This window comes from Lepus europaeus, chromosome 5, assembly GCF_033115175.1.
Source record: "Lepus europaeus isolate LE1 chromosome 5, mLepTim1.pri, whole genome shotgun sequence".
Classification (NCBI taxonomy): domain Eukaryota; kingdom Metazoa; phylum Chordata; class Mammalia; order Lagomorpha; family Leporidae; genus Lepus; species Lepus europaeus.
Genome location: NC_084831.1, coordinates 137,410,231 through 137,436,442, shown reverse-complemented (window position 1 = coordinate 137,436,442; position 26,212 = coordinate 137,410,231). Strand labels below are relative to the sequence as shown.

At 47.9% G+C, this 26,212-nt stretch overlaps 1 protein-coding gene across 1 annotated transcript; it reads right to left on the bottom strand.

The window, feature by feature from the left end:
• Nucleotides 1–7,606: 7,606 nt before the first annotated feature.
• On the bottom strand, nucleotides 7,607–25,858 carry METTL13 (methyltransferase 13, eEF1A N-terminus and K55). The gene is made up of 8 exons (XM_062192783.1): nucleotides 25,442–25,858; nucleotides 22,640–23,399; nucleotides 21,181–21,380; nucleotides 19,649–19,844; nucleotides 15,723–15,890; nucleotides 14,154–14,372; nucleotides 10,939–11,070; nucleotides 7,607–8,302 (listed from the first exon to the last, which is right to left on the bottom strand). Exons 1-8 carry the CDS (start codon nucleotides 25,592–25,594, stop codon nucleotides 8,028–8,030), a joined length of 2,103 nt encoding a protein of 700 aa, XP_062048767.1. The 5' UTR covers nucleotides 25,595–25,858; the 3' UTR covers nucleotides 7,607–8,027.
• Between the last annotated feature and the right edge of the window lie 354 nt (nucleotides 25,859–26,212).

The following is a 26,212-nucleotide window of genomic DNA, read 5'->3' as shown; positions in this document are numbered from 1 at the left end:
GCACCCGCATGGGAGACCAGGAGGAAGCACCTGGCTCCTGGCTTCGGATCAGTGCAGTGCGCTTGCCGCAGCGTGCCGGCCACAGCGGCCATTGGGGGGGTGAACCAACGGAAAAAGAAGATCTTTCTCTCTGTCTCTCTCTCTCTCTCTCTCTCACTGTCCACTCTGCCTGTCCAAAAAAAAAACTACATATTTTCATAGTACCGCTTATAGAGTAGGTCTTCAATAATGTCAGTTTCTTTACAACTATGAACTAATTGGATCTTAATTCCTAATTAGGGGAATTCTTTTTCTCACCTGAAAAGTGTAGGAGTCATTTTTGGTTTTCAGTTTTTCTAAGGATGGCAGCTCCTTACATCAGCAGATCCTTTACCCTCCTCACCCCTAGTGCCAAAGTCATCGTCTTAGCAGCCTAGCCCCATGTGACGGCTTATCAGAATGCAAGCATCTTTGTATGTTCCCCAGCATTGTGTTTAGTGTGTGGTTAGTGCCTGAGATAGGCTCAAAGAAGAAATGAGTACGTGAAAAAAAGGAGTGACCTCCAGCTCCCCCACATAGGGATGGTCTCTCCTGAGCCTCAACAAGAGAGTGTCTGATAAAGGTTTGTAGCACAAGGCTAGTGGCACTGCTTTGCCTGTGAGCAGAGGGTACATGCACCGTGAGGGCAAAGTTGGTGCCCGGCCGCCTGAAAGCACTCCATGAATAAACTTACGAGCCCTAGATCCCAGGCACTGTGTTGGAGGATGATGAGACAGAAGCCTGCCGACTTTTGTACAGGATCCAGTGAAGTTCAAAGAGGATGAGAGGTAACGTACCACCTTTCTGGCATTGTGAATGATTTGAAGTTCTGTGAGTAACAGGAGACAGAACCAAGCAAAGAAGAGGAGCAGTGACAACAGACAGGCCCCGAATGACAAGACTGAGGGAGACAAAGCAGGATGCTGAGAAGCCATGCCAAATTCTAGGAATAATAGGTGTGGGCTGGTATGGGGCTTAGGACTAATTCTGCAAGCAGCAGCAAGAGGTTTAGGAAATGTGAGTCAATAGTGTTAATATGACCTCATTGGTACTTGCAAGTGAGTGGAAATGAGGAAATTTGGGGTACCTCCATTGGGAAAAAGATCTCTTCTTGAGGAGTAAGCTGAAATACTAATCTCTAAGAAAAGATAAAAGTTGGAGCTGGCATTTCATGCTTCTGCTTAAGTCACTACTTGGGATGCCCGCATTCTATATCAATCAGAATGCCAGTTTGAGTCCTGGCTGCTCTGCTTCTGATCCAACACGCTACTAATGTGCATGTGATGGGAGGCAGCATGTGATGGCTCAAGTATTTGGGTCCCTGACACCCAAGTGGGAGATCTGGATAGAATGCTGGGTTCCTGGCGTCAGCCTGGCCCAATCCTGGCTGTTGTGGGCATCTGGGGAATGAAACAGTAGATCGAAGATCTGTATCTGCCTCTCTGTCTCTCTCTGCCTATTCAAATAACAATGAAAATAAAAATCATTTTAAAAGAAAATGTAAAAATTATCTTGTGAGCTAGTAACCACTCACACTATTGGCTTTTCTCTATTATTTTCAGATATGTTGAAAGACAGATTACTCAAGGGTTCTTAGTATTTCCCTAAACACTTACCTTCAGACTAGCTCCAAAAAGCTCCTGTAGGTAGTCAATCAGTTTGCTTCAATGATCTGAATGTGGTCCTTGGGAAAATCCCAAAGGGCTGGCTTTACTTATGAAGGAAGAAATGCTATACCACATTGCCTCAAAGCCTCAGGCCCAGATGGACTGATGTCTGCCGTGACTGGTAACACTGAGAGCCACTACAGTTGTGGGTATTGTAACACCACTACTTTCTTTTTAAAAATATTTATTTACTTATTTATTTATTTGAAAGGTAGAGTTACCGACAGTGAGAAGGAGAGACAGAGAGGAAGGCCTTCCATTGGCTGATTCACTCCCCACAACGACCAGAGCTGGGCTGATCCGAATCCAGGACCCAGGAGCTTCAGCCGGGTCTCCCACGCAGGTGCAGAAGCCCAAGCATTTGGACCAACTTCTGCTTTACCAGGTCATAGCAGAGAGCTGGATCAGAAGAAGAGCAGCCAGGACTAGAACCCGTGCCCATATGGGATGCTGGTGCCACAGGCGGAGGATTAACCTGCTGAGCCACAGTGCCGGCCCACACCACTACTTTCACACCAGTGCATTCCCACAGCTGCTTCACTCCTTGAACTCACTGATCACTCTGCTCAGGCATCGCAACCATCCTCAGTCCCTTAGTCTTGATTTTATAGGAAGACACGTAAGATTTTTAAGACCTTTATGTTGCCAGGTTTGCCAACTCTTATGCCCAAAGGGAGATGATTGGCATGGTTAGGTGAAAAGAACTGAACTAGAAGCCAAGAGACATGGGTTCTAGGCCTGGCTCCGCCCTTTCTTGTAAGTAAATGACCTGGAGCCAGTCCCTTCTGTACTTATAACCCGTTCACCAGTCTTCCCTACCACGGCTGTGCTGTAGGAGCCCAGGGGAAGCAAAATTTAAGACTCACATTACCAGCCTGAGATTGAAGGAAAGACTTAGATATGCCATGTGATAACCAGAAGATGGGTTGGGTGGCTAAACCAAACAGATGATCCTCGGTAGGAAATTTTTCTTTTTTTCTGGTTCAAGTCCCGGCCGCTCGGCATCCAACCCTATTTCCTGCTAATGCACCTGGGAGGGCAGCAAAAGATGGCCCAAATGCTTGAGGCCCTGCACCCATGTGGGAGACCCCGATGGAGTCTTCCTGGCTCTGACCTGGCTCTGACCTGGCCCAGACCTGATTGCTGAGTGAACCAGCAGATGGGCGATATATATATATATATATATATATCTCTTTCAAATAAAAATATATTTTTTTAAAAAATCTGATGCACAAGCTTCCTCTCCAAGTAATTAAATCAGAGTCCCTGAGGATGGGATGCAGGCCTAGGTGCTTTTCAAAGCTTCCTAAGTATATTAGTTTCTTACAGCTGCTTTAACAAATCACCACATTGGCTTAAAGCAACACAAATCCATTATCTTACAGTTCTGGAGTCCGGAAGCCCGAAATGGATCTCACTAGGGCAAAAATCAGTGTTGGCAGAGCTGCACTCCCTGTTGGAGGCACCAGGGCAAAATGGATTTTTGTATCCTTCCCAGCTTCTAGAGGTGCTCCTGTTCTTTGACTCTTGGCCTCCTTCTAGCTTCAAAGCCAGCAATGACAGATCGAATCTCTCATACTGCTTCACATTGTCACCGTCTTTTCTGTCTTCCTTCTACACTTAGAGCCTTGTGAATGCCTTTTACCAATGTGAACAATCCAGGATAATCTCCCCATTTAAAAAATCAACTGATTGGGGCCGGCACCGTGGCTCAATAGGCTAATCCTCCACCTTGCGGCGCCGGCACATCGGATTCTAGTCCTGGTTGGGGCGCCGGATTCTGTCCCGGTTGCCCCTCTTCCAGGCCAGCTCTGTGCTGTGGCCTGGGAGTGCAGTGGAGGATGGCTCAAGTCTTTGGGCCCTGCACCTGCAAGGGAGACCAGGATAAGCACCTGGTTCCTGCCTTCGGATCAGCACGGTGCGCCAGCCGCGACAGCCATTGGAGGGTGAACCAACAGCAAAGGAAGACCTTTCTGTCTGTCTCTCTCTCACTGTCCACTCTGCCTGTCAAAAAAAAAAAAAAAAAATTGATTGGGGTGGGCATTTGGCCTAGTGGCCTGGCCCAGCCCTAGCCTTGAAGGCATTTGGGGAGTAAATCAGTGGATGGGAACTCTGTCTCTCAAATTAATTAATGAATCTTCAAGTCTGCTGAGCAGGGACATCCATTCATCTGTTAGCTCCCTTTGCTGTGGAATGCAACACATTCACAAGGTGTTGCACAGCACTGGGGCCCCACTGTGTGACTCCAACGTGCATCTCATTGCAAGATGATGGTCTAGAGAAGGGACCCAGTTAGCAAGATGATTTATGACAAGAGACCGGAGACACACACTAAAAACATGTGCTGAGAGAGGAAGGGCAAGAAGGTAGAGAAAGCAATGGTTGCCTTATAAGTCTTACATTGTTGCAGCATTTGGGGTGCTTGGGGGAGTTGTCTGGTGATTTATTCTCACTCAGCCCTCTGATAGTCCTGGGAAGTCAAATTGTACATTCTCCCAAGGAACAGCGAGACCATCCTCACTCAGCTGTAGCCATTACAGAGAACTGAGGTCATCTACACAATGAAACTTTTTGTACTTTTATGATTGGTAACTATCAGCCTGCATCTTGCTTTCTGCTCACTCAGAGCCCAAGTGTGTGCCAGACTCCCAGTCTTTCTGTAGTTCTACAGGTCATTTCCCAGGGTAGAAGCAGCACATTTCTGGGCACAGGTTGAATATGGCTTGAAGAGCTGTTCAGACGAGCCAACTTGTTTTGTTTTTTTAGATTTATTCATTCAAAAGGCAGGGTGACAGGAGAAACAGAGATCTTCCTTCCACTGGTCCACTTTCCAACAAATGCCTGGAACTTTCAGAGATGGGCCCAGAAGCCAAGAGCCAAGAACTCCATCTGGGTCTCCCATATGAAGGGAAGGAACCCAAGTACTTGAGCCAACATCTGCTGCCTCCCAGGCACATTAGTAGGAAGCTGGATGGGAAGCGGAGGCAAGACTCAATTCTAGACACTCTGATAGGAGATGCATGCATCTCATGCAATGGCTTAACCCACTGCCATGATGCCTGCCTTGGCCAATCTTTTAAGGTCAATATACACAAACACATGCCACAGTGGGACAGCATTCCTGTAAGGCCACTATTAGCTGAGAACAGCCACTGCCTTTAGATGAAACATTTATTCTCTGGTTTGCTTCAGGTTTCATCCTAATGTTTTTTTTTTGCACCCAACTCACTCCACACATTTTTGTTGCTTGCCTCAATCAGTAAACATTTAAGTTTGTAACCCTCCTCCATGCTTAAAGTTAGGAAAAATTGTCATAAAGTCCCATCAGCCTGACTTCAATGCCAAAAATAGCTCTCCAGTGGAAAAGATGGGACACAGACCACTGGCTCTGTGCACAGAAATTACTCAACCTGCTGAGTGCCCGAAGGTAGCCAAGACTAGAGCTTCGGTAGATAGTCAGAGCCACCAAGTGATCCCGTGAACATAAGGTTCTCTATTAGTACAAAGTCCCTCTTTATAGAAACCAAGCTGAAAATGACTCAACTGTAACTTCTGCCCATTGGTCTTTCTTTAGCCCTCACAAGCACACATAACCAACTTCTCTTCTTTCATACCCAGGCTTTCAACAATTTTTAAGACAACGGTCAGGGCCATCATTGTGGCATAGCAGGTTAAGTCACCACTGGTTCAAGTTCTGGCTGCTCCAATTTCTTTTTTTTTTTTTTTAAGATTGTATTTATTTGAAAGACAGAGTTACATAGCAAGGTAGAGCCAGAGAGAGAGAGAGAGAGAGAGAGAGAGAGAGTCTTCCATCCGCTAGTTCACTCCCCAGATGGCCACAATGGCCACAGCTAAGTTGATCCAAAGCCAGGAGCCAGGAGCTTCTTCTGGCTGTCTGCCGTGGGTACAGGTGCCCAAGTACTTGGGCCATATTCTACTGCTTTCCCAGGCCATAGCAGAGAGCTGGATCAAAAGTGGAGCAGCCAGGACTTGAACTGGTACCCATATGGGATAACGGCACTGCAAGCCGGGGCTTTAACCCACTGCGCCACAGTGCCAGCCCCAGGCTGCTCCAATATCGATCCATGTCCTTGTTAATATGCCTGGGAGAGACATGTAAGACAGCCCAAGAACTTGGACCCTTGCATCCACGTGGGAGACCCGGAAGAAGCTCCCGATTCTTGGCTGTGGCCTGGCCCAGTGGTGTCTATTGTGGCCATTTGGGGAGTTAACTATGGATAGACGATCTTTGCCTTCCCATCTCTTTCAAATAAATAAACTTTTAAAAAACTGTCATTGCTCCTTGAGTGCATCCTTCTAGCTCCAGGGAGTCAACATATGATCATGTTGGAATGGTGCTTGGACTGTTCCTCCTAAGACACAGTTGAGACTGTCATCATTCTGATTACTCCCTAGGTTGGCTGTGCCACCCAAGTGTGTGGCTTCCAACTATGCACAGCACTCAAGGGTGATATGATCAAGGATGGACAAATGATCCTCTGCTCAGATCTGGTGCCTCTACAACCCATCCTAACACTGCATGAGCTGACTGTGGCATAGCAGGTAAAGCCGCCACCTGCAGTGCCATCACACAAGGACACTGGTTCAAAACCTGGCTGCTCCACTTCCAATCCAGCTCTCTGCCATGGCCTGGGAAAACAGTAGCAAATGGCCCAAGTCCTTGGGCCACTGCACTCACCTGGGAAGACCCAGAGGAAGCTCCTGCCTTCAGATAGGCATAGCTCTGTCGCAGCCAGTTGGGGAGTGAACCAGCAGATGAAGACCTCTCTCTCTCTCTCTGCCTCATTTTCTCTGTGTAACTCAGACTTTCAAATAAACTTTTTGTTTTGTTTTGTTTTGTTTTTTTTTAAAAAAAAGGAAAGAAAAAGAAATTAGAGGAGCTTCTTAGCTGAAGTCTAGGATACAGGGTACAGAGACATGACAAGGGAGATAAGTTTCCCTTTATAGAGTTCCAGGAGAAGCCCCTCCCTTGAAGAATAAGCACTGTGGATTTCTAATGGACAAGATCTGAAAATACAACACTTCTCCTCACTACAATACCACTATTGCATAAGGATGACAACCTTACTTTGAAATATGTTTCACCTCCAGAGGTTAGAATCCATTTTAAGGACCCATGGAAAGATAAGCTGGGGTGAAGAATAGTGAAAATATCTATTTCCCATGGCACTCTTCATTAAGTCAGCCATGGCATAATTAGGATAAAATCCAATCTTGGAACCACTGGTTTAATAGTCATGATGAATGGGATTGATATTTCTTCTTTTTTTTTGACAGGCAGAGTGGATAGTGAGAGAGAGAGAGAGACAGAGAGAAAGGTCTTCCTTTTTGCCGTTGGTTCACCCTCCAATGGCTGCTGCAGCCGGTGCATCTCGCTGATCCGAAGCCAGGAGCCAGGTGCTTCTCCTGGTCTCCCATGTGGGTGCAGGGCCCAAGCACTTGGGCCATCCTCCACTGCCTTCCCGGGCCATAGCAGAGAGCTGGCCTGGAAGAGGGGCAACCGGGATAAATCCGGCGCCCCAACCAGGACTAGAACCCGGTGTGCCAGCGCTGCAAGGCAGAGGATTAGCCTGTTAAGCCACGGCACCAGCCGGATTGATATTTCTGACTTAAGTGAAATTTGGGTTTAGATGTCATTTTGGCTTAACCATCCCTTATCTCAGATGAAGTGAGACAGTGTACACAAACCACTGAGAAAGGTGCCTAGAACATGATTTTATTGCTAATCTATTTTCTGGCCATTCTTGGACATCTGTCCTTCTTTATGCAGAGTCTGGCATGTAGGCAGCTGTCATCAGTCAATGCAGGGAGCAAATGAAGAACAAGACTTTTGGTCTGCAGCTCTCTGACAGACAGTTGTGGGACCAGCTACCTGCATTCCCTCCACTAAGGACAGACAAATGGCTTAGGCTACAAAGTCTGGGTAGACAAGGAAACATGTTAAATAGCAGATTCCCCAAAATGGGGATGACTGTAGCAGCAGTGCCACCTGCAGGGAGTCAGCAGATGCTCTCAAATCTGTCACATGGATAGGGATCCTGCGTCCACCTTCTCTGGGCACAGAGTGCGCTACTGTCTCCCAGTCTCAAGGAGCCCTACTCAGTGTAGAAAGCAAAGCCCATCAACCCAGTGGCGCTGAAGACGACAGAAAGGTACTTTCCCAGACCTCTCCAAGCCGGGGGTCACAAGGAGCCGAGTAAGAAACAGAGAAAAACACAAGGCTTAAAAACCACTGTGTGTTGTATTCCTTCAGTCCCTGGCAGGCCAGGAGTCCAGGGTCAGTCTGGGCAGGAAGCCGAGCAGAGTGCCTGGCCTCAGAGATCACACGATCTTTACAGTCTTGAGCATATCTGACAGGATGTAAGTGTCATCCCAACCCCTCCCAGGCTTCCTGAGCACCCGTTGCAAGGCCTGCGCCATCTCCAGGAGCTCTGGCAGGGCAAGTTTCTGCTCAGGGTGCAGCTGACAGAACAGGATCTCATTCACTTCATCCTCAATTCGCCGGACATACAGGAGGGGGAACACGGCCTTGAGCCCAGCCAGCACGGACTCCTTCAGTCCCGTATCTCGGCACACGAGGTTCAGGATAAAGACACCTGTAGGGTGGGAAGGAATCAGAATGACAACAAATCAGAGGACATGCTGGATACAAGGACTAGCTCTGAGAATGCCGATTCCTGTCCCAGGGAAGCTAAGAAAAGCAACTACAGCAGCAGTGAATTTGCAAAGAACACACAGCACACACAAGCAGAAAGACAAAGCTGGGGACTATGTGAACCATAAGAAAATCTGAGCCTGAATGGACCTGCCCTGGAGTCGAAGGATGCCCAGGTCAGAGCCACAGATCTTATTGGCTCTAAGCTGAAAAGCCCTTCACTCAGCCCAACTTCCAAAGTGACCACTGCAGCTGAGGGTATGGTCAAGTAGGGTCAGCAACATTGCAGGCAGAACTGTAAATTTCTTGTTAGAGATGCCACCTGCCTTTACCTGGCCAGCTCTCCTCCCACCCAGCTAAGTAATGAAAGTCAACAGAGTGCCTTCCCCTAGGAGGGTCACACCTCCCTTAGGATATACCCCATGTGAAGAGATAGATAGGTCTGGGCCTCTGAACTTACAAGGCCTAAAGCCCACCAGATTATTATCAAGCCCCTTCTGTCAGGTTCTATTTGCCTCTCAATCAGAAAACTTACTTGTAGCTTAGACAGCACCTTTCTTAGCTCCTCTAATAATGACTCTGTCCTTTGTTCTAGACCTTGTCTAGCGCACTTGGGCCTCATTCCTTCGTAATCATAACCTCTACTCTACCACCAATGGCTCTACTCCCAACCTGTGTGTACTGATGGTCCTCTTCCCCATTTAATGCTGTATAATTGTTCAGACCTGGTTAATGCCACTCTTAGGATCATTGGTTACTATCCTCACCCTGTCTCTTATGACCTTGTCTAAATATGATCAGAGTTGGCGAACTTGGAAGGCTTCCATAGCCTTGGCAACTCATGACGACAGCCTAGGGTAGTTACTGGCGCCATAGAGTGTCAATTTGTTGGGTCAACAACCGGAGCCACTGTGCACTTGCTCCTCATGTGGGATCTCTGTCCTTAATGTGCTGTCCATTGTGATTTAATGCTATAACTAGTACTCAAACAGTATGTTTCACTTTGTGTTTCTATGTGGGTGCAAACTGTTGAAATCTTTACTTAATATATACTAAATTGATCTGTATATAAAGAGAATTGCAAATGAATCTTGATGTGAATGGAAGGGGAGAGGAAGCGGGAGAGGGGAGGGTTGTGGGTGGGAGGGAAGTTATGGGAGGGGGAAGCCATTGTAATCCATAAGCTGTACTTTGGAAATTTATATTCATTAAATAAAAGTTGAAAAAAAAAAAGAAAGAAAGAAAGAAAAGAAAATCTGAGCCTGAGCGAGCATTTAGTTCGGCAGTTAAGTCACTAGTTGGGATGCCCATACCCTGGACACTCTGGATTCGAATGAACGTCAGCTTTACTTTCAACTCCAGTCCAGCCTCCTGCTACTGTGCAGCCTGGGAGTTGGCAGGGGATGGCTCAAGTGGTTGAGTCCCTGCCACCCACATGGGAGACCTGGAATGAGTTCCTGGCTGTTGGCCTCAGCCTGGCCTAGCTGGCATTTTAGGGGTGAACCAGTAGACTGAAGATCTATTTTTCAAATACAATACAAACTTTAAAAAAAATTTAAATTTTTTTTTAAACACCTCAATCTTATTTCTTGCTTTTCTGTGCTACTAACACATTATTATTTTATCATTCTTCATACTTCACACTTCATTTTCCCAAAGAAAAATTTACCAGCTCCACAGGGACAGCACATTCTTGACATCACAGAGTATTTATCAACCAAAGATAGGACCAAGGTTACCTCGGCTTATGACAATTGAGGTTCTAAATCAGTCCAGTTCACCAAATGAAAACATATACAGGGCTATGAACACAGGATGAAGAGCGCCAGCTTTCAGGTGACAAGGACCTAGTTTGGAGCTCCAGCTTTAACCTGCACCACCTTGGCAAATCTCTCAACCTCAGTCTCACCTGATGATGGACTGCTATGAAGATTCAGTAACACTGCCTGCTTCAAGGCATGTGGGCACCATCTGGATGGCAGCTAGTGTCATCATGTCTGTGGAGTGTGAACCACTGCAGCCACTTTGTCAAACCATGTGGCAGCCAAACCATGTGGCAGCATGTGAGAAAGTTGAACATACCCAGCAACTGTGATCCAGCAGTTACAATCCTGTGCATATACCCAGGAGACCTGCTAACATACTTTACCCCAAGGGCATGTTAATGGTAGCATTACTTCTAATAGCCCCAAATACCAACGTGGAATGGAGAAATGAGTTGTGGTATAGTCACATAATAACACACAGTAACAAAAATGAACAGCGTGGATGAGCCTCACAAAACATGCAAAGAGAAAGCAAACACACTTAAAGAGTACATTCTGTATGATTCAATTTATATAAAGAACAAAACAGGCTAAACCAGGCTATGGTGAGTTTAGTTAGGATAGCAGTTCCCTGGGAAGAGGAGTTACTGCAAGGGGATAAGTGGACTTCCAGGGTCTGAAAACATTCTGTGTTTGGTGTTGCTAAATGGGTGAGCTGATTTGAGGAACTGATGAGACTACACAGTGATGTGCATTTTTCATTAAAAAGACAGGGTATGTTTCAAGGGCCTTGCCCCCCTCCTCTCCATACCATCAGGAGCCAGGATGCTTTTGACCTTCTGCAGGAAAGGCTGGTCCACAAATGCTGCAGGTGGACAACTCATTCCCAGTGTTGGGTCTTTACTGTCCACATCAAACATGACGACATCGTAGCGGGGCCGAGCTGCGAGAGAGAAGTAAACAAGTCCTCATCTTTGCAGGATGAAACGCCATCTCCATCCTTACACCCCACCTCCTCCATGACCTGTGGTTGGCAGGAGGACTACGAGAGAGGATAACATGGAGGAAGTGGGCTACCTGTAGGGGGACTGACATCACAGTCCAGCAGAGCCCTTGTCATGGATCTTCCTCCACACTTAAAAGCACCTTCCAAAGGCACACACTTAGGGGGGCCACTCTAGCATAAAGACCCCATTGGCTAGTCCATCCATACCAGTGGTTTTCAACCCCAGCAGAACATCAGAGTCATGTTGGGAAGCTTCTAAATGCTGAGAATGTGGTAGCTACACTCCTGACTAACCAGGAAGGGCCCTGGGTAATTCCAAATACAGTCAGAGCAGTTGCCTGAGCTTTTAAGGGGCTGACCCAGCACGTGGTAACTTTAACTTAACTCTGCAAATGGCACAGGTAGCCTCACCGGAGAAAATGTTCTGAACTTCCAGTGAGTATATCCTTTCCAGTTACTTGAACAATAGCTGGCTCAAGAAAGTCATGACCTTGCTTGCTAAATGGATGAGAAAGAACTGATGAAGAACTGGATTTGCTCCTTTATAATATGAAGCAGTATTTACAACGGACAGGGCTGCATGCAATGCCACTGGTATGTTTTCAGCACATTTGAAGATTATGTGAATGAGGATTTAAAGCTATAAGAATTCACTTAGGATTGCTGCATGGCTGTTTCTATTCATAGCACAGATCTGATTTTGAGACTTTGGCTCATTGACATCCACATTTGCAGCCTTGAGTTGCCAATAACCTCCACAGTTGTTGCACTTAGAGAAGACGGCGAGGCCATCGAAGCTGAGCTATAGAGAGTAAGAGCAGCAACACTGCTGTGGACCAAGTACTGCCATGTGCCTGGCACTGCTGGAAATGCATTACCTACATTAGCCCCAGCCTCAGAGAGAACCTGTAGAACTCTTGATATGTTTGTTAAGTTCATTTTGCAACTAAAATTAAGGCAGCATCTGTTCCAACATTAAAATATTCGCCCAAGGGGCCAGCGCTGTAGTATAGCAGGTGAAACCGCTGCCTACAGTGCCAGCATCCCATATGGTCACCGGTTGGAGTCCCAGCTGCTCCACTTTTGATCCAGATCTCTGCTATGGCCTGAGAAAGCAGTAGATGGCCCAAGCCCTTGTGCCCCTGCACCCGCATGGGAGACCCAGAAGCTCCTGGCTCCTGATCAGCACAGCTCTGGCTGGCCATCACAGCCATCTGGGGCGTGAACCATTGGATGGAAGACCCCTCTCTCTTTGCCTCTGCCTCTCTGTGACTCTGCCTTTCAAATAGATAAATCTTTAAAAAAAAATTCACCCAAGGCATCCTGGTTTGCCACACCCTTCCTGGAAAGCACGCTAACCCAGTGAGGACTGAACCAGCACTCAGAGGGAGTGCAGTCTGAGCTCTCCTGCAGAATGGAACCAACCCAACTTCTCCCTGAGGGACTCAGGCTCCAGAAAGCACCAAAGCCACCAAGAGCCCATATATAAAGTTGTAGAGGATTAGGGGAGCAGTTGTTGCTAGTATTTTACAGATAGTTAATATGCCTGTTATTCTAAGTCCACAGCACAATTTATTAAAGCAAATTGGAGCCTTAATTCCAGTAACAGCAGAGCTATTCAGAATTCCCACTGAGTGGCACATATCAGGATTTCTCAGTCTCAGCACTACTGATGTTTTGGTTCAGGTAATTCTTTGTCATCGGAGGCTGTGCTATGCACTGTACCGTATTTAGTAGCTACGCTTGGCCTCTACTCACTAGATGCCAGTAACACGCCCTGGCTCCCTGCCGATTTGAGGCTGAGCACCACTGATCTACATAAACGCTGTTTTGCTCCATTTCTGGCTTCACCTGCAGCTGAAGGATTTACAAGGAACACCTCCCAACACATATCTCATCTTTTCTTCCCTTTTTCTTCATCCAGTCACAGACTCTAGAGAGTCCTTGGGATGGTGAGGAAGCGGCAATGTTGCAGGGTTGGAAAGGAGGTCAAACAGCCTGCTTTACTTGTTGCTATCCCCTAGCACCTGGTGAGCACTCAGTTGTCACTCCATATTTACTGAATAATAAATACTGAATGACATTAGGGCTTAAAGCCCTAATGTGACTGTATTTGGAGACAGGACTTTCAGGAGGCAATTATGGTTAAACAAGGTCATAAGCATGGGACCAAATACAGTAACAATGACTTCGTTTTAATGATTTTGTGACTTTTAAAATTCACTTTAAATGAGTGAAGTTACCTATTTTCCTGCTGGACTAAGGTGTTTTTACTCTTTATTTGTTGATTTTTTTTTTAAGAATTTATTTATTTGAAAGGAAGAGTTACAGAAAGGCAGAGACAGGCAGAGAGAGAGAGACAGATCTTTCATCCCCTAGTCCACTCTGTAGTTGGCCTCAACAGCTGGAACTGCGCCTATCCGAAACCAGGAGCCAGGAGCTTCTTCCAGGTCTCCCATGCAAGTGTAGGGTCCAAGGACTTGGTCCATCTTCTACCACTTGCCCAGGCCATAACAGAGCTGGATCAGAGTGGAGCAGCAAGGACTCGAACTGGCACCCACATGAGATGCCGGCACCACAGGCAGTGGCTTTACCCACTATGCCACAGCGCTGGCCCCTATTTGTTGAATTCTTTATTTAGTAGAGCCATTAAGTCTTTGAATATAATGCAAATTAAAAGTATGTTATCTCAAAAAAATTGACAAAATAAGAAAAAATAAAGAAGCAACAACAAGGATGTTGGTCATTTCAACAGGAAGAATGGTCATCTGAAGACACAGTGAGAAGACGGCCATCTGCAAGCCAAGGAGAGAGGCTTCAGGAGAAACCAAACCTACTGGTGTTTTAGTTGTGGACTGCCAGCCTCCAGAACTGTGAAAAAGAAGTTTACGTCATTTAAGCCACATGCACACAGCACAGATTGGAATGACACAGGTGCCACTTCTTAGAGATGAATTCTAACCTTGGGTCGATTCCTCCCCCCTCCCCAAGACCCCTTCCACCCACCCCAATGACAGTACCTTCACCTCCTCCTGCCAGGCTGGTGATATAGTCCAAGCCATCTGCAATATGGACCTTCATCCGGTCACTCTGGGAGAAGCCAAACCACTGGGTAGCCACTTCCAACATGGAGGGGTCGATCTCCACAGCATCAATGCAGGACTCCGGGAAGTGATCATGAACAAAGAGGGGGAGGCTGCCCCCTCCCAGACCTACGACCAACAATGCCAGCGGGGTCTCTGCAGTAAAAGAGAGCATCACTTGGCCATCTGCTCACGGTAAAGTTTTGTACCAGCCTCATGGAGGGCAAAAAGGAAATCAGACTGTTGGCTCTGCTCAGGGATCCAAGACATAGAGACCTGGCCACCTTGTCTCCACCAGAATTTAGGAGACAACTGACATCGGAGAACTTAAGTTTGGCCCCACAAAAACTAGATCCAGAGGATGAACCAACATGTTATTTTTATGGTCTCTCAAAAATCCCAAAGCACTCACCTGTCTTAGTATCTACAGTCTCTACCATAAGCATTATCAGACCCTCACCCTTTGAAAATGGAGGAACAATGGCCACGCAGTCTTGTTCACGACCACAAGGCAATCCAAGTGCAATGTCACTTTCCTCGTTCTCAACTCAAAAGGCTATAACTGCATTCCCAGATACCCAGCCAACAGAGGGCGACCCATCCAAGTTCCACAAACCACAGAAAATCAAGGTCCCAACCCTAACCCTAAACACAGAGAAATCAGCAACCAGAAAGGGGCTCAATGAAAACAAGAAACGAAAGAATCACCAAAAGGAGGCAGACCCCGGGATTAAATCTAAGAACTAAAATTCTAAGACACACATCAACATAGGCCAAAAGTGCAGGGTGTTTCAATAAGACGTATGCAGGGACTTCTGGTGAAAACAATTATAAACTTAGACCGAAACATGAACACATTTGCTACTGTGGTCAGATCCAAACCTATTACTAGTGATAAGCTATGACTGCACTAACAGTAAGAATTTTTTTTTTTTTTTTTTTTTTAGAAATTCAAGAAAAAATTCAACCTACTGCCCAAATAATGCATTACTGAAAACTCAGACATTATCTAAAGGCACTGGAGACATACTTAGTACAGGTACCACCTACTTAACATGGTCATATACATATGTAAAAATTCATCAGGCTGAACAATCTAAAGTTTGTGTTCTTTACATACTTTGTTAAATATACATCTTAACTTTTAAAAATGAAGAAAACAGAATGTAGACACCAAAACTGCCCTCTGTTGGTTGGGGTCTCAGGGAAGGTAGTAACAGCCTTTTGAATTGAAACCCAGAAAAGGGGCACTGCACTTTGACTGCCTTGTGATCACGAATGAGACTGCTTGGGAACTGTCACTCCATTTTCTAAGGGCAATGGTCATTTCAAGATTACAAGCTGAGTTTGGGACAAAAGTTAATTGGATGCTCATTAATGCAGAACATGGCTGGGATGAAGAAAGATATTAATCTACGTGCATTCTTCAGTTTGTAATCACTATTCTTTAATTATGTCTATGATCTTACATGCTTCCAGCTATGGAAGCAGTGACATCTCTCTCACCTAGCAGCAGCTCTGGGTTTCTCAGCAGGGCAAGGCCAGCGATCATGGCTTTGTGGTGTTCACAGCACAGGTAACTCTTATCGATGGACTGTCCTGGGGCTGCAGGCAGATGCTCAGCAGTATCGGCAGGCCGCTGCTTCTTCCGGTCCTTTTTCCGTTTCTTCTGAGCTAAAAGAGAGACAACAGACTGGTAAATCCCATGCTTCATACACCAGCCCTTGGACAGCAGGGACTACCAGCAGCAGTGTGCCAGCAGTGTGCAGCTTGCCTGAACAGATTCCACAGACAACAGGTAAACATGCAGGAATTTTGCAAATAGGTTGTCATCATGTTAAGCAGCTGTAAATTGGCCTTGATGGGAGTATTCATATAACAGAAACTGGCAAACACACAAATCAAGGCTCCTCCATGCCCACCACCATGCACACGTTTTGATACCATGGAATCAGGAAAGGAGCCCTACAACCTCGCCTCTGAGAGAGAAGAAAAGCTGACTCATACATTCTTTTTAGAGAATAAAGACACAAAATAACCAATTACTCCACTGTATCAATTACTGTACCAGGACATCCATTCTATTAATTCTTCTAACAACCCTATCGCCCCAGTACTTGGTACATGCAAATACGGAGAGCGCTGGGTGTTAAGTGAGCACAGAATTAATAGGTGATGCAGACAGGATGGGAACTTGGGCCTGCTTGCCTCCAGCATCTATCATCTTTCTATGATGCCATCCAGACAGTGCCACATGGCACGCTGAACAGAAAATCACAGCGTCCATAGAAAGGGGAATTCTTATAAAAGGTCCCTCTGCTTTCCCTCTACCTATGCCCTCAGCTGCTCCAGGAGAATAACTAAGCAGATGGCTGTGTCTTCTCCTAGGGACCAGCTACATCCCATGGCAGCCTCAGGGACTGATATGTAGCAATGGGGTGCTTTTCAAGGACATTAAATAATTTTTTTAAAAAATTTTTAATTATTTATTTTATTTATTTGAAGGACAGAAACAGAGAGCTCCCATCCACTGATTCACTCCCTAAATGCCTATAATACCCGGGGCTGGGCCAGGCCAAAGCCAGAAACCAGAAACCCAATCCAAGCCAGGTCTCCCATATGGGCAGGGATCTAAGCACTTGAGCCATCATCTATTGCCTCTCAGGTGCATTTGCAGGGAGCTGGACTAAAAGCAGAGGCCAGAACTCAAATCAGCACTCTGATATGGGATGCAAGCATTCCAAGCAGCAGCCTAACCTCCTGGGCCACAAGGCCAGCTCCGCTAATCAACTTTTTTATGTGCTCCCTTTTTCCTCACAAATGTTTCCATGATGGAGACCATTCCTGCCATGAAAGCCAAGGAATTTGACAATAATGAAAAAGTCCAAAACCCAAACTGGAGGGGGGGGGGGAATGTTCCTTTAAAGTAATTTTGCTAAGGTTCCAATAAGATGAAACTGAACCAATTCACAGCCAGGGGGCCAAACAACAGGGCAGAGACCCAATAAACATGGGTGCCCTTGGTCAGGGGAAACTCCTAAAGAAAAACCATTCTGCTCAGAGTACTCGATCCTGGGCTCAGTGCAAATCTATAACCTCAAGAATCTGAATTCTCTTTCCACCTCTTTCCAAATGGCCTTGCTGTGAGGATGGCATGGTCATCAGGCAAAGCAAACCATGGGATATAGGACACCCAATTTCAGATTCCATCCCTGAAAAAGGGAAGTTGAAGTGCAAAGGGGAAGGGAATGAGCACTCGCTTTTTACTTGATGCATTTGTTGTTAAATTGATCACAATAAGTACTGCTTTACAACACAAACATACCCAGTGGAGAAAACAAGTGAACAAATGACTGATGTTCCTATCAGTGGGAGTTTCTGAGTGGCATCTTGGAGACCACCAAAGGAATCCTAGAGCTAGCCACTAGCTACATCGGTCATTTAAATGTGAATGTGCATGCACCCACGTGGAAGACCCGAAGGAAGCTCCTGGCTCTGAAGGATCCGCTGAGCTTCAGCCATTGTGGCCAATTGGGGAGCGAACCAGACCTCTCTCTCTGTCTCTCCTTCTCTCTGTGTAACTCTGATTTTCAAATAAATAAATAAATCCTTTAAAAACATGAATATAAATTAATTGTAATTAAATTAAAAATTCAAGTGTTCATGGTGTATGTTGTGGCACAGCAGGTTAAACTGCTTCTTGATTCTATATTAGAGACCTTGGTTTGAATCCTGCCTCTGCTTCCAATCTAGCTTCTTGCTAATGCATACTGAGAGGCAGGAAGAGACAGCTCAAAAACTTGGATCCCTTCTGAGGAAGAGTTTTTGCTTTTCAAACTATTTGTTGAATCCTTTACTTAGCGTAGGGTTATTCTTAGATATATATATATATAAAGCTAATTGAAAATAGATCTTTGTAAAAAAGAGAAAAGAACGGGAATAGGAGAGGGAGGAGAAAGAAGGGTGGGAGTGCAGGTGGGAGGGAGGGTAGGGTGTGAAGAATCACTGCGTTCCTAAATTTGTATATATGAAATGCATGAAGTTTGTATACTTTAAATAAAAGGTTTCTAGGTTAAAAAAAAAAAAAAAAAGAAGAAGAAAAAGAACTTGGATCCCTGCAACCAAAATGGAACACTGAGTTCCTGACTCCTGGCTTCAACTCTGTCCAGCCCCAGCTGTTGTGGGAATTTGGGGAGTGAACCAGCAGATGGAAGATTGTGTTCTAGTTCTCATTTTCATTCTCATTCTCATTTTCTCTCTCTGTTTCAAGTACAAAAACAAAATCAACTTACAAAAATAAAATCCAACAGCTGTATACGGCTAGTAACTACCCAACTGGAAGCTCGGCTATTAAACACGTCCTTCATCACAGATAGCTCTATTGAACAGCACTGAAACTGATGGCCTCCAGCAACCTTAAAATACCCTGAAGGGGTAGGCATTTGGCACAGCAGCTAAGACGCCACTTGGATGCCCACATCCCATATCAGAGTTCCTGGGTTAAGTTCTAGCTCCGCTCCTGATTTAGCGTGCACCCTGAGAAGACAGCAGATGATGGCTCAAGCAGCTGGGTCACTACCACTCATATGGGAGACAGATTGAGTTCTGGGCACCTTGCTTTGGTTGGACCCAGCCTCAACTGTTGCAGGCATTTGGGGAGTGAAATAGAGGATGGAAGACCTGTCACTCTGTCTCTCTAAGCTTTCAAATAAATAAACTTTTTTAGATTTTATTTATTTATTTGAGAGGTATAGTTTCAGACATTGAGAGGGTGAGATAGAGAGAAAGGTCTTCCATCTGCTGGTTTACTCCCCAAATGCCTAATCTGAAGCCAGAAGCCAGGAGCTTCCTCCAAGTCTCCTACAAGGGTGCAAGGGCCCAGGTGCTTGGGTCATCTTCCACTGCTTTCCCAGGCCACAGCAGAGAGCTGGATCTGAAGAGGAGCAGCCGGGACTCGAACTGGGGTCCATATGGGATGCTGGCACCGGAGACTGAGGATTAACCTGCTACACCACAGTGCCAGCCCCAATAAATAAACTTTTAAAGAGCCATCTGAAACAGGTGAGAGTGAGTCACACCACAGAGGAGGGCAGGGCTCACCTGTAATATCCAGGGGCCGCATCTTGTCAAACAGACGGCCTTTACACCACAGGCATGAAAGCTGACTGCCACGTTTACTTGGTTTCACCACTGCTGCTCCTTACCATTTCAGAGCCACACTTTTTGCTCAAGAACAGAACACGCACCACCCCTCTGCTCACTGCCACTCACACTCGACCAGCCCAGATGGCAAGAAAGGGCAGCCCAGGACACATGCACCCAGCCAGGTCTTCCTGCACCTTAGCCAAGCTTCCAGGTCTTTCTGACCACCACAAACCCAGAGTGCATACCATGTCAGCTGGGGTCCCCGCACCATGCCCTTGATGCCTCACCTCTGTGAGACACCTCCTTCAGCAATCTGGCTTCTGACTGCACCACGTTCCTGCTGCTGAGGAAGATCAGCCGCCGAAAGTATCGCCTGTCGTCCCCTTGCACGTCTTCAATAACATAGTCGCCACTCAAAGGGCTGCGGTCTTGGTGCTGGACAGTCCGTACCCCGATGTCCCCACCCACAGACAGAAAGGGCACCTGAAGGTACAGCCAGAGATGTGGTCAAACACCAGCTCCATTAAGAAATGCAAGAAAGGTGAATCTCTTCCCTTTGTGCTTATGTAAGGGACTCTCACACCAGGATTCTGGACAGCAATAACTGCAGTTTCATCTTTCCATTAAGGGCCTTCTCTGGGTCTTTTAATAAATCTCAAAAAATGTGATTCACCTTTTGAAAATCAACTGAACACATAAAGATCTCCCAAATCACTAACGTGATATAGTTAGCTTTCCCAAGACAAATAGAAGCTTCTCATCGGAAACCCCTAAAAGAACTTCATAGTCTTGGACAAGGAAAGCTGGAGGGAGCCCTCAGGAAGTGGTTGTAACTATGCAAAGGAATCTGAACACAAGGACAGAGCCAGCAAAATTTAGGGGTGGTAGGGGACAACTACTCCCAATTCGGAGAAATTTCTCCCTACCACCAGCTGTTCTTGTCTCCACCCCCAATTTTTCTAAATACACTGTTTCTTTAAATTTTCCACTCCGCTATCATCTTTACAATCATTACTCCTTGAATATCTATTGGAATACTTAATAATTCCCAGGAACCCCTGACCTCATAGATGTAGGCACTGGCAACAAAAAGCCACAAAAGAAGCTCCCCAGAGGGCGTGGGCCTCCCTGAAAAGACTCTCTTCTGAGGGACCCCCCCACCGACCCAAAGAATGCCAGCAGGAACCAAACACACATTCACCTGTAAACACAAGTCTGCCCAGGGGGCAGAACCACAGGCTGGTGACCTGGGAGCCTAGGCTCTTCTTTCCCCAGATCTGCTATGATTGCCTCAAGCCTCCAGGAACTGGGCTTCCCCACCCATCCTGACTGTCCAGTCCTTGCAGTGACATCACCTGTCAATTACCCATGCAAGGCAGTTGGTGCCAATGGCTAATACTGACAACCTTCCCAGGGAAACACCTGAGTAGCCATGCTAATACCCTGACAATTGTGCTGAGCCGGTAGGGCCTTCTCCCAACACTAGCCTCAGATAATAACAGTGATAGTTCTGAGGAACAGGATGGCCCAGGAAAGTCTGTTCAAAAGGGGGTTAGGAGAAAGGCACAGGCAGAGCAGTCTGCACCATGAAGAGCGCTTCCTTCAGGCCTCCAGACACAGCTGCCCTGTGGCTTTCACTCAGGACAGCCACTCCCCTTCCTCTCACGGCCAGAGGTGCTGAACTCTTAGCTACGGACACTCCTCCAGGATTTGGCTAGGGTCACACACTCTGGGCCTGGCTCCTCCCAAGGTTCCCGCCACCTCCCTGGCTGCTAAGGACTTCAGAGACCCATGAGGGTTGCTCCCAAAGCTTCGTTACCTGCTGCTGTGCAGGCATCCCAGCTGGGGCCAGCTCCATGACTCTGGCAGACAGCTCAGCCTGGATGCTGTCCATGCCTTCGTACTGCTGACCTCGGTGAAGGGCCACTGTGACCAGCCTCCTGAAGCCTGCGCTGGCTGCCAGCTGCTTCCGGCCCTCCTCCATGCCGAAGAGCCACTCGGTCTCCCGGCCTTGGGGGACTGGAAAGAGGGACTTGGTTACAGGGAGTCCTGGGAAGAGAGCTCAAGACCACAACCAACATGGCCCACATGGCAGGGAGCCAGCCTCACCCAGGACCAGCATCCTTCCCCACCATGACCCACTGAGGGTGCATGAGCCAGGGCAATGCAGCCCGCCAGACCTGAGGCAGGCCAATGGATGGATGGGATGAGGGTGGTGGGCAGGCTTGAAGTGCAAGAACAAGAGCAACAATACCAATGCTTGTTGCATGCCAGGCAGAATTCAAGTAGCTCACAAATATAAACTCACGGATTCTTCACAGGTACTATTATTATCCCCATTTGCATGAACAAGGAACTGAGGCCAGAAAATACATCCTTTGCCCAGGTTCACAAAGCTAGGAAATGGCAAAGCTGGGACACAAGCCCAGGCAGTCTATCCCAGATGCCTGTGCTCATATCCCTGCACTGTTTGCTCCCATAGGTGGACAGTCAAGTTTATGGAGTGCTTGGGAAAATGGTTCAGGCACCAGGAAACAAATTACCAACATGACCATAACACCTTGCTCTTGTCTAAAACTTTCTACTTTGGAAAGCATTTCCTTATACTATGTCTTTTTGATCCTTATAAAGGCAAATCTATTGTCATTTACTCTTTTCAGTAATAACAGCTAATATTCATAAAGCATTTTTTATGTGCTAGGCACCATTCCTAAGAGTTTTTATACTTTATACAACTATACAACCATTATGGCCCCGTTTGACAGATGAAGAAACTAAGGCACAGGGGAAAAAAAGGAAGCTATCCAATGTCACACTGCCAGGAAGTGACTGAGCCAGGACCGGGACCCAGACAGCCTGGTTCCAGAGTTCACTTGTCAAGCCACTCCCCTGTACTGCCTCTCTGAATTCTGTGGAGGAGGGAGTGACTCCCAAGCTCCTGCAGCTCCTGTCTTAGGCCTGCTAGTCCAGCACTGGTTCATTACTCCATGCTGCAAAGTCACACCTCTGGAACATATGACCTGGCTAAGTTTCTGTCTGGTCTCTTCTCCTACCAACCTCACTCATACTTCATCAAGCTTTTGCAATGCAAGATGAGAAGGAATCAGCCTCAAATCTAAGCAAGCAGTTGTTACTCTCCTTTCACCATGCCTTGGCTAGTCTAACTCTCTGGAAATACGAGCCCTTGCAAGATAAAAACAGCAAAGACATGCCCATCCACCAAAGTTCCAGCCCCAGCCCCAGCCCCTCCAGGGAGAGAGGGAGCAATCCCAACTCACTGATGAAAATGGCAAAATGATTGTCCCTCGATGGTTTCACACTGGGGCTGTCCACCACGTGGAGGGTGTAGCGTGGCTCCCCCGTGTCCCCATCGCACAAGTCCAGAGACACACTCCCCAGCCCGGCCTTGCGGCGCAGCTGGCTGCACAGCCAGGCATACTGCTGCCGCTCCTGCACCGCCTCCGCCAGCCGCTCGGCACTCTCCAGCCGCGTGGGCTTGCCCTGCTCCTGAGCACACAGCTCAAAGATCTGAAGGGCAGAGCCAGGGGTTGGCCTGAACTTGGTCATGATGAAGGCAAAGACAGGCAGGGGGAACCGAGGCTCTGCTTCCAACACCTGGTCCTGGCTGTTGGCCACTTGGTGCACCCTCACCATCCACCCCTCCCGAGAGAAGTGACCCACTGCTTTCTTCAGGATGTGAGCCTGAGCCAGAGAGATGCAGAGGTAGCGACCGCCCACCTGCAGGACACGGCCAACCTCAGCCAGCATCCTGTCCACATGCTGCAGGGTCTTCTCCTCCTCATCTGTCAGGATAGCGTCCAGGGTGCCCTTGTCCAACACCACCTGGAATGATGCATTGGGAAACTCCATCTGCGTCATGTCCATCTTCAAGAAGCTCATCTGGGGCCGGCGCGTGGCATTGCGTTCCTTCATTTGCTTAATGACAACCTCACTGATGTCGATGTTCACGATATCCTTATAGCCCACGTCATACAGCTGCTCACTCAGCTCTGAGTTGCCGCACCCAATCACCAGCACCTGGGGAGAGATGGAGGTGATCCAGGCTAAGGAACATGCTTCAGAGACTGCAAGGAATCCAGCCGGTCCTTGGCTACTGCATGTTTTCAGAAGGCGGAAATGCTATCGTTGGGGTCCGGTGCTGTGGTGTAACAGGTTAAAGCCCCGGTCTGTAGCGCACCAGCATCCCCTATGGGTGCCGGTTCGAGTCCTGGCTGCTCCACTTCCAATCCAGCTCTCTGCTATGGCCTGGGATAGCAGTAGAAGATGGCCCAAGTCCTTGGGCCCCTGCACCCGCATGGGAGACCCGGAAGAAGCTCCTGGCTCCGGATGAGCTCAGTTGCGGCCATTTGGGGAGTGAACCAGTGGGTGGAAGTCCTCTCTCTCGCTTTCTGGCTCTATCTGTAACTCTTTCAAATAAATAAAATAAATCTTAAAAAAAAACAAAAAACAAAAAAAAGGGCCGGCACCGTGGCTCACTTGGCTAATCCTCCGCCTGTGCCGCCGGCACCCTGGGTTCTAGTCCTGGTTGCTCCTCTTCCAGTCTAGCTCTCTGCTATGGCCCGGGAGTGCAGTGGAGGATGGCCCAAGTGCTTGGGTCCCTGCACCCGCATGGGAGACCAGTAGGAAGCACCCAGCTCCTGGCTTCGGACTGGCGCAGCGCCGGCCATGGCGGCCATTAGGGGAGTGAACCAATGGGAGGAAGACCTTTCTCTCTGTCTCTCACTGTCTATAACTCTCTCTGTGTCTCTCTCACTGCCTAACTCTGCCTGTCAAAAAAAAAAAAAAAAAAAAAAAAAGAAAGAAAAAAAAAAGGAGGGAGCAAGATACCAGGATTGACTCCAGACTCCATCCTGAAACACTACAGGTTAGAGCAAGTCTCACCAGTCAAAATCACACTGAGCTAAATCCGGGCTGTAAGGGAATGGGCTTTGTGTTGCAGAAGCAAACTAACCGTGCTTGCACTTCCCGATGAGGCAAGCATTTAAGACTGGGAAATTAAGAGGAAGTCACAGAATCCAAACAGTAGTTAGAGCTGAAACCTCAAATTTCACTGCTGAAAACCTAGGGCTGGCAAAACCTTACTTCCTCAATCCACATATGCCTTTGGTTCCCCTAGACAATAAACTACATCCTGTGGGAATTCAAATCTTAACACCTATCACAGTTCCACTTCGTGATATTTAGCTATTTTCTGAAGCCAAACTTAAAACACAAAGAAGCCTTCCTCTTTGTGGAGTGATCCCCCATTCATCCTCCAAAATTCTGCTCCATAAAGATACATATGCTTTTGAGTCAGACGGGCCTGAATTTAAAGTTCCAAGTGACCACTTCTGCTCTCTGAGCCTCAATTTCCTCATCTGTAAAATGGACCCAGGGCCACTCACAAGAGCTTATGAAGAGAATTCAAACACTGTCGGTGCCTACACACAGCAGCCACCATAAGCTCGCATGGAATGCTTCCTCTAGAGTTATTAAGACGCCTTTGTTACCCTTCTTTTCCTACTTCCGGTACACCCCCACCACTACCACACCTCCTGTTATTGTACTTACCACTTTCACTTGTGAACTGTGTGCAGGTTTGTCTTAACACCTGTGCAGCTAAAGGGCTGAGCACAGCGCCTGGACTCAATGCGCAGCCAACAACTATTTGCTTCCTCCTGGTCTCCCATGCGGGTGCAGGGACCCAAGCACTTGGGCCATCCTCCACTGCCCTCCCGGGCCATGGCAGAAAGCTAGATTCATACGCAGAGAGGCCAAAACGTGCTGGCTATTCCACAGGGAGCCAGTAACAGGAAAGCACACTTTCAGGGTGCGACCTCTCTAAGTTGGACGACTAAAGAAGTCACTCTTCCAAGTAGGAACACTAACTACTAGGGGGCGGGAGGTCTGTTATCGGAGAGCCTTTAAGAGAATACCTTAAAGCCGTCTTTTAGCCGAAACCTGGCACGGAGTCCCGACAACGCGGATCCGATGGCTGTCACTGTCTGCCGGTGCGGGACTAGTGTCACCGGCTCCCACCGACCCGGGCGCACACAGGGCTGCCAGGCCGCACTCCTTACCTTCTCCCTGGGTTTGATGTATTTGTGCAGCACCCCGCAGAGTTCCAGGTAGGTCCCATACCACTCGAAAGCTTTCTTTCCTCGCTGCTGGAAGAATTTCTCCCAATAGTCAACGGAGCCAAACTCCCTGGAGCTTTTCGGTAAGAGATTCATGTTCCCCCGGGCCCGAGCTGCGTCTGCTAGCCGCTACTCCCAGTGGGGCACCATCGAGGGCTTACCCCGGCCCGGCTCTGAGACGCCGCCGCGGGACCGCTATCCACGGATACGGAGCCTCATGGACGTGCTCCCTCATTCGTCACCTTACCGGCAAAGGCACGAGCAGGCCCCTGAGTCTACCACACTGCACCTCTCCCTCGGCGCCAGCGCTCCCCGGCCCCACGTGGAGCCCCTCACTTTTCCCGAGCTAGGTTTCAGAACGCAGGAACCACATCCGGGTGCGAGGCCTCGTGATTGGTCGGCACGCCAGACCACCCCGGCAACTCATTGGTTACCGCTGTTCGCTCCTAGCGTCCCATTGGCTGCGGGGCGCTCGCCTCACGCGGGCGGCTCCGTCGCAGGCGCCGGGCGCTCTGTTGCCGTGAGGCACGCCAGGGTCAGGGCGGAAGAGGCCGCGCGGCCTTGAGTCAGGCTCGCATCCGCGTGCCGCAAGGGGGCAGTCTTCGTTGATTTGGGCTGTGCCGCGCGGGCTCTCTGAGGTCTGGGTCCGTTCGCTCTGGAGGCCACACCGGGACTGAACGCGGGGCGTGGGAGCGCACTGAGGAGGGGGCTCGA

Coding starts and splice junctions, on each gene's coding strand:
- METTL13 (XM_062192783.1), bottom strand. CDS start 25,594: ATGAATCTCTTACCGAAAAGCTCCAGGGAGTTTGGCTCCGTTGACTAT. Junction 23,400..25,441: donor ACATCAAACCCAGGGAGAAG/GTAAGGAGTGCG, acceptor ATCTCTCCCCAG/GTGCTGGTGATTGGGTGCGG. Junction 8,303..10,938: donor AAGCATCCTGGCTCCTGATG/GTATGGAGAGGA, acceptor CCCACCCTACAG/GTGTCTTTATCCTGAACCTC.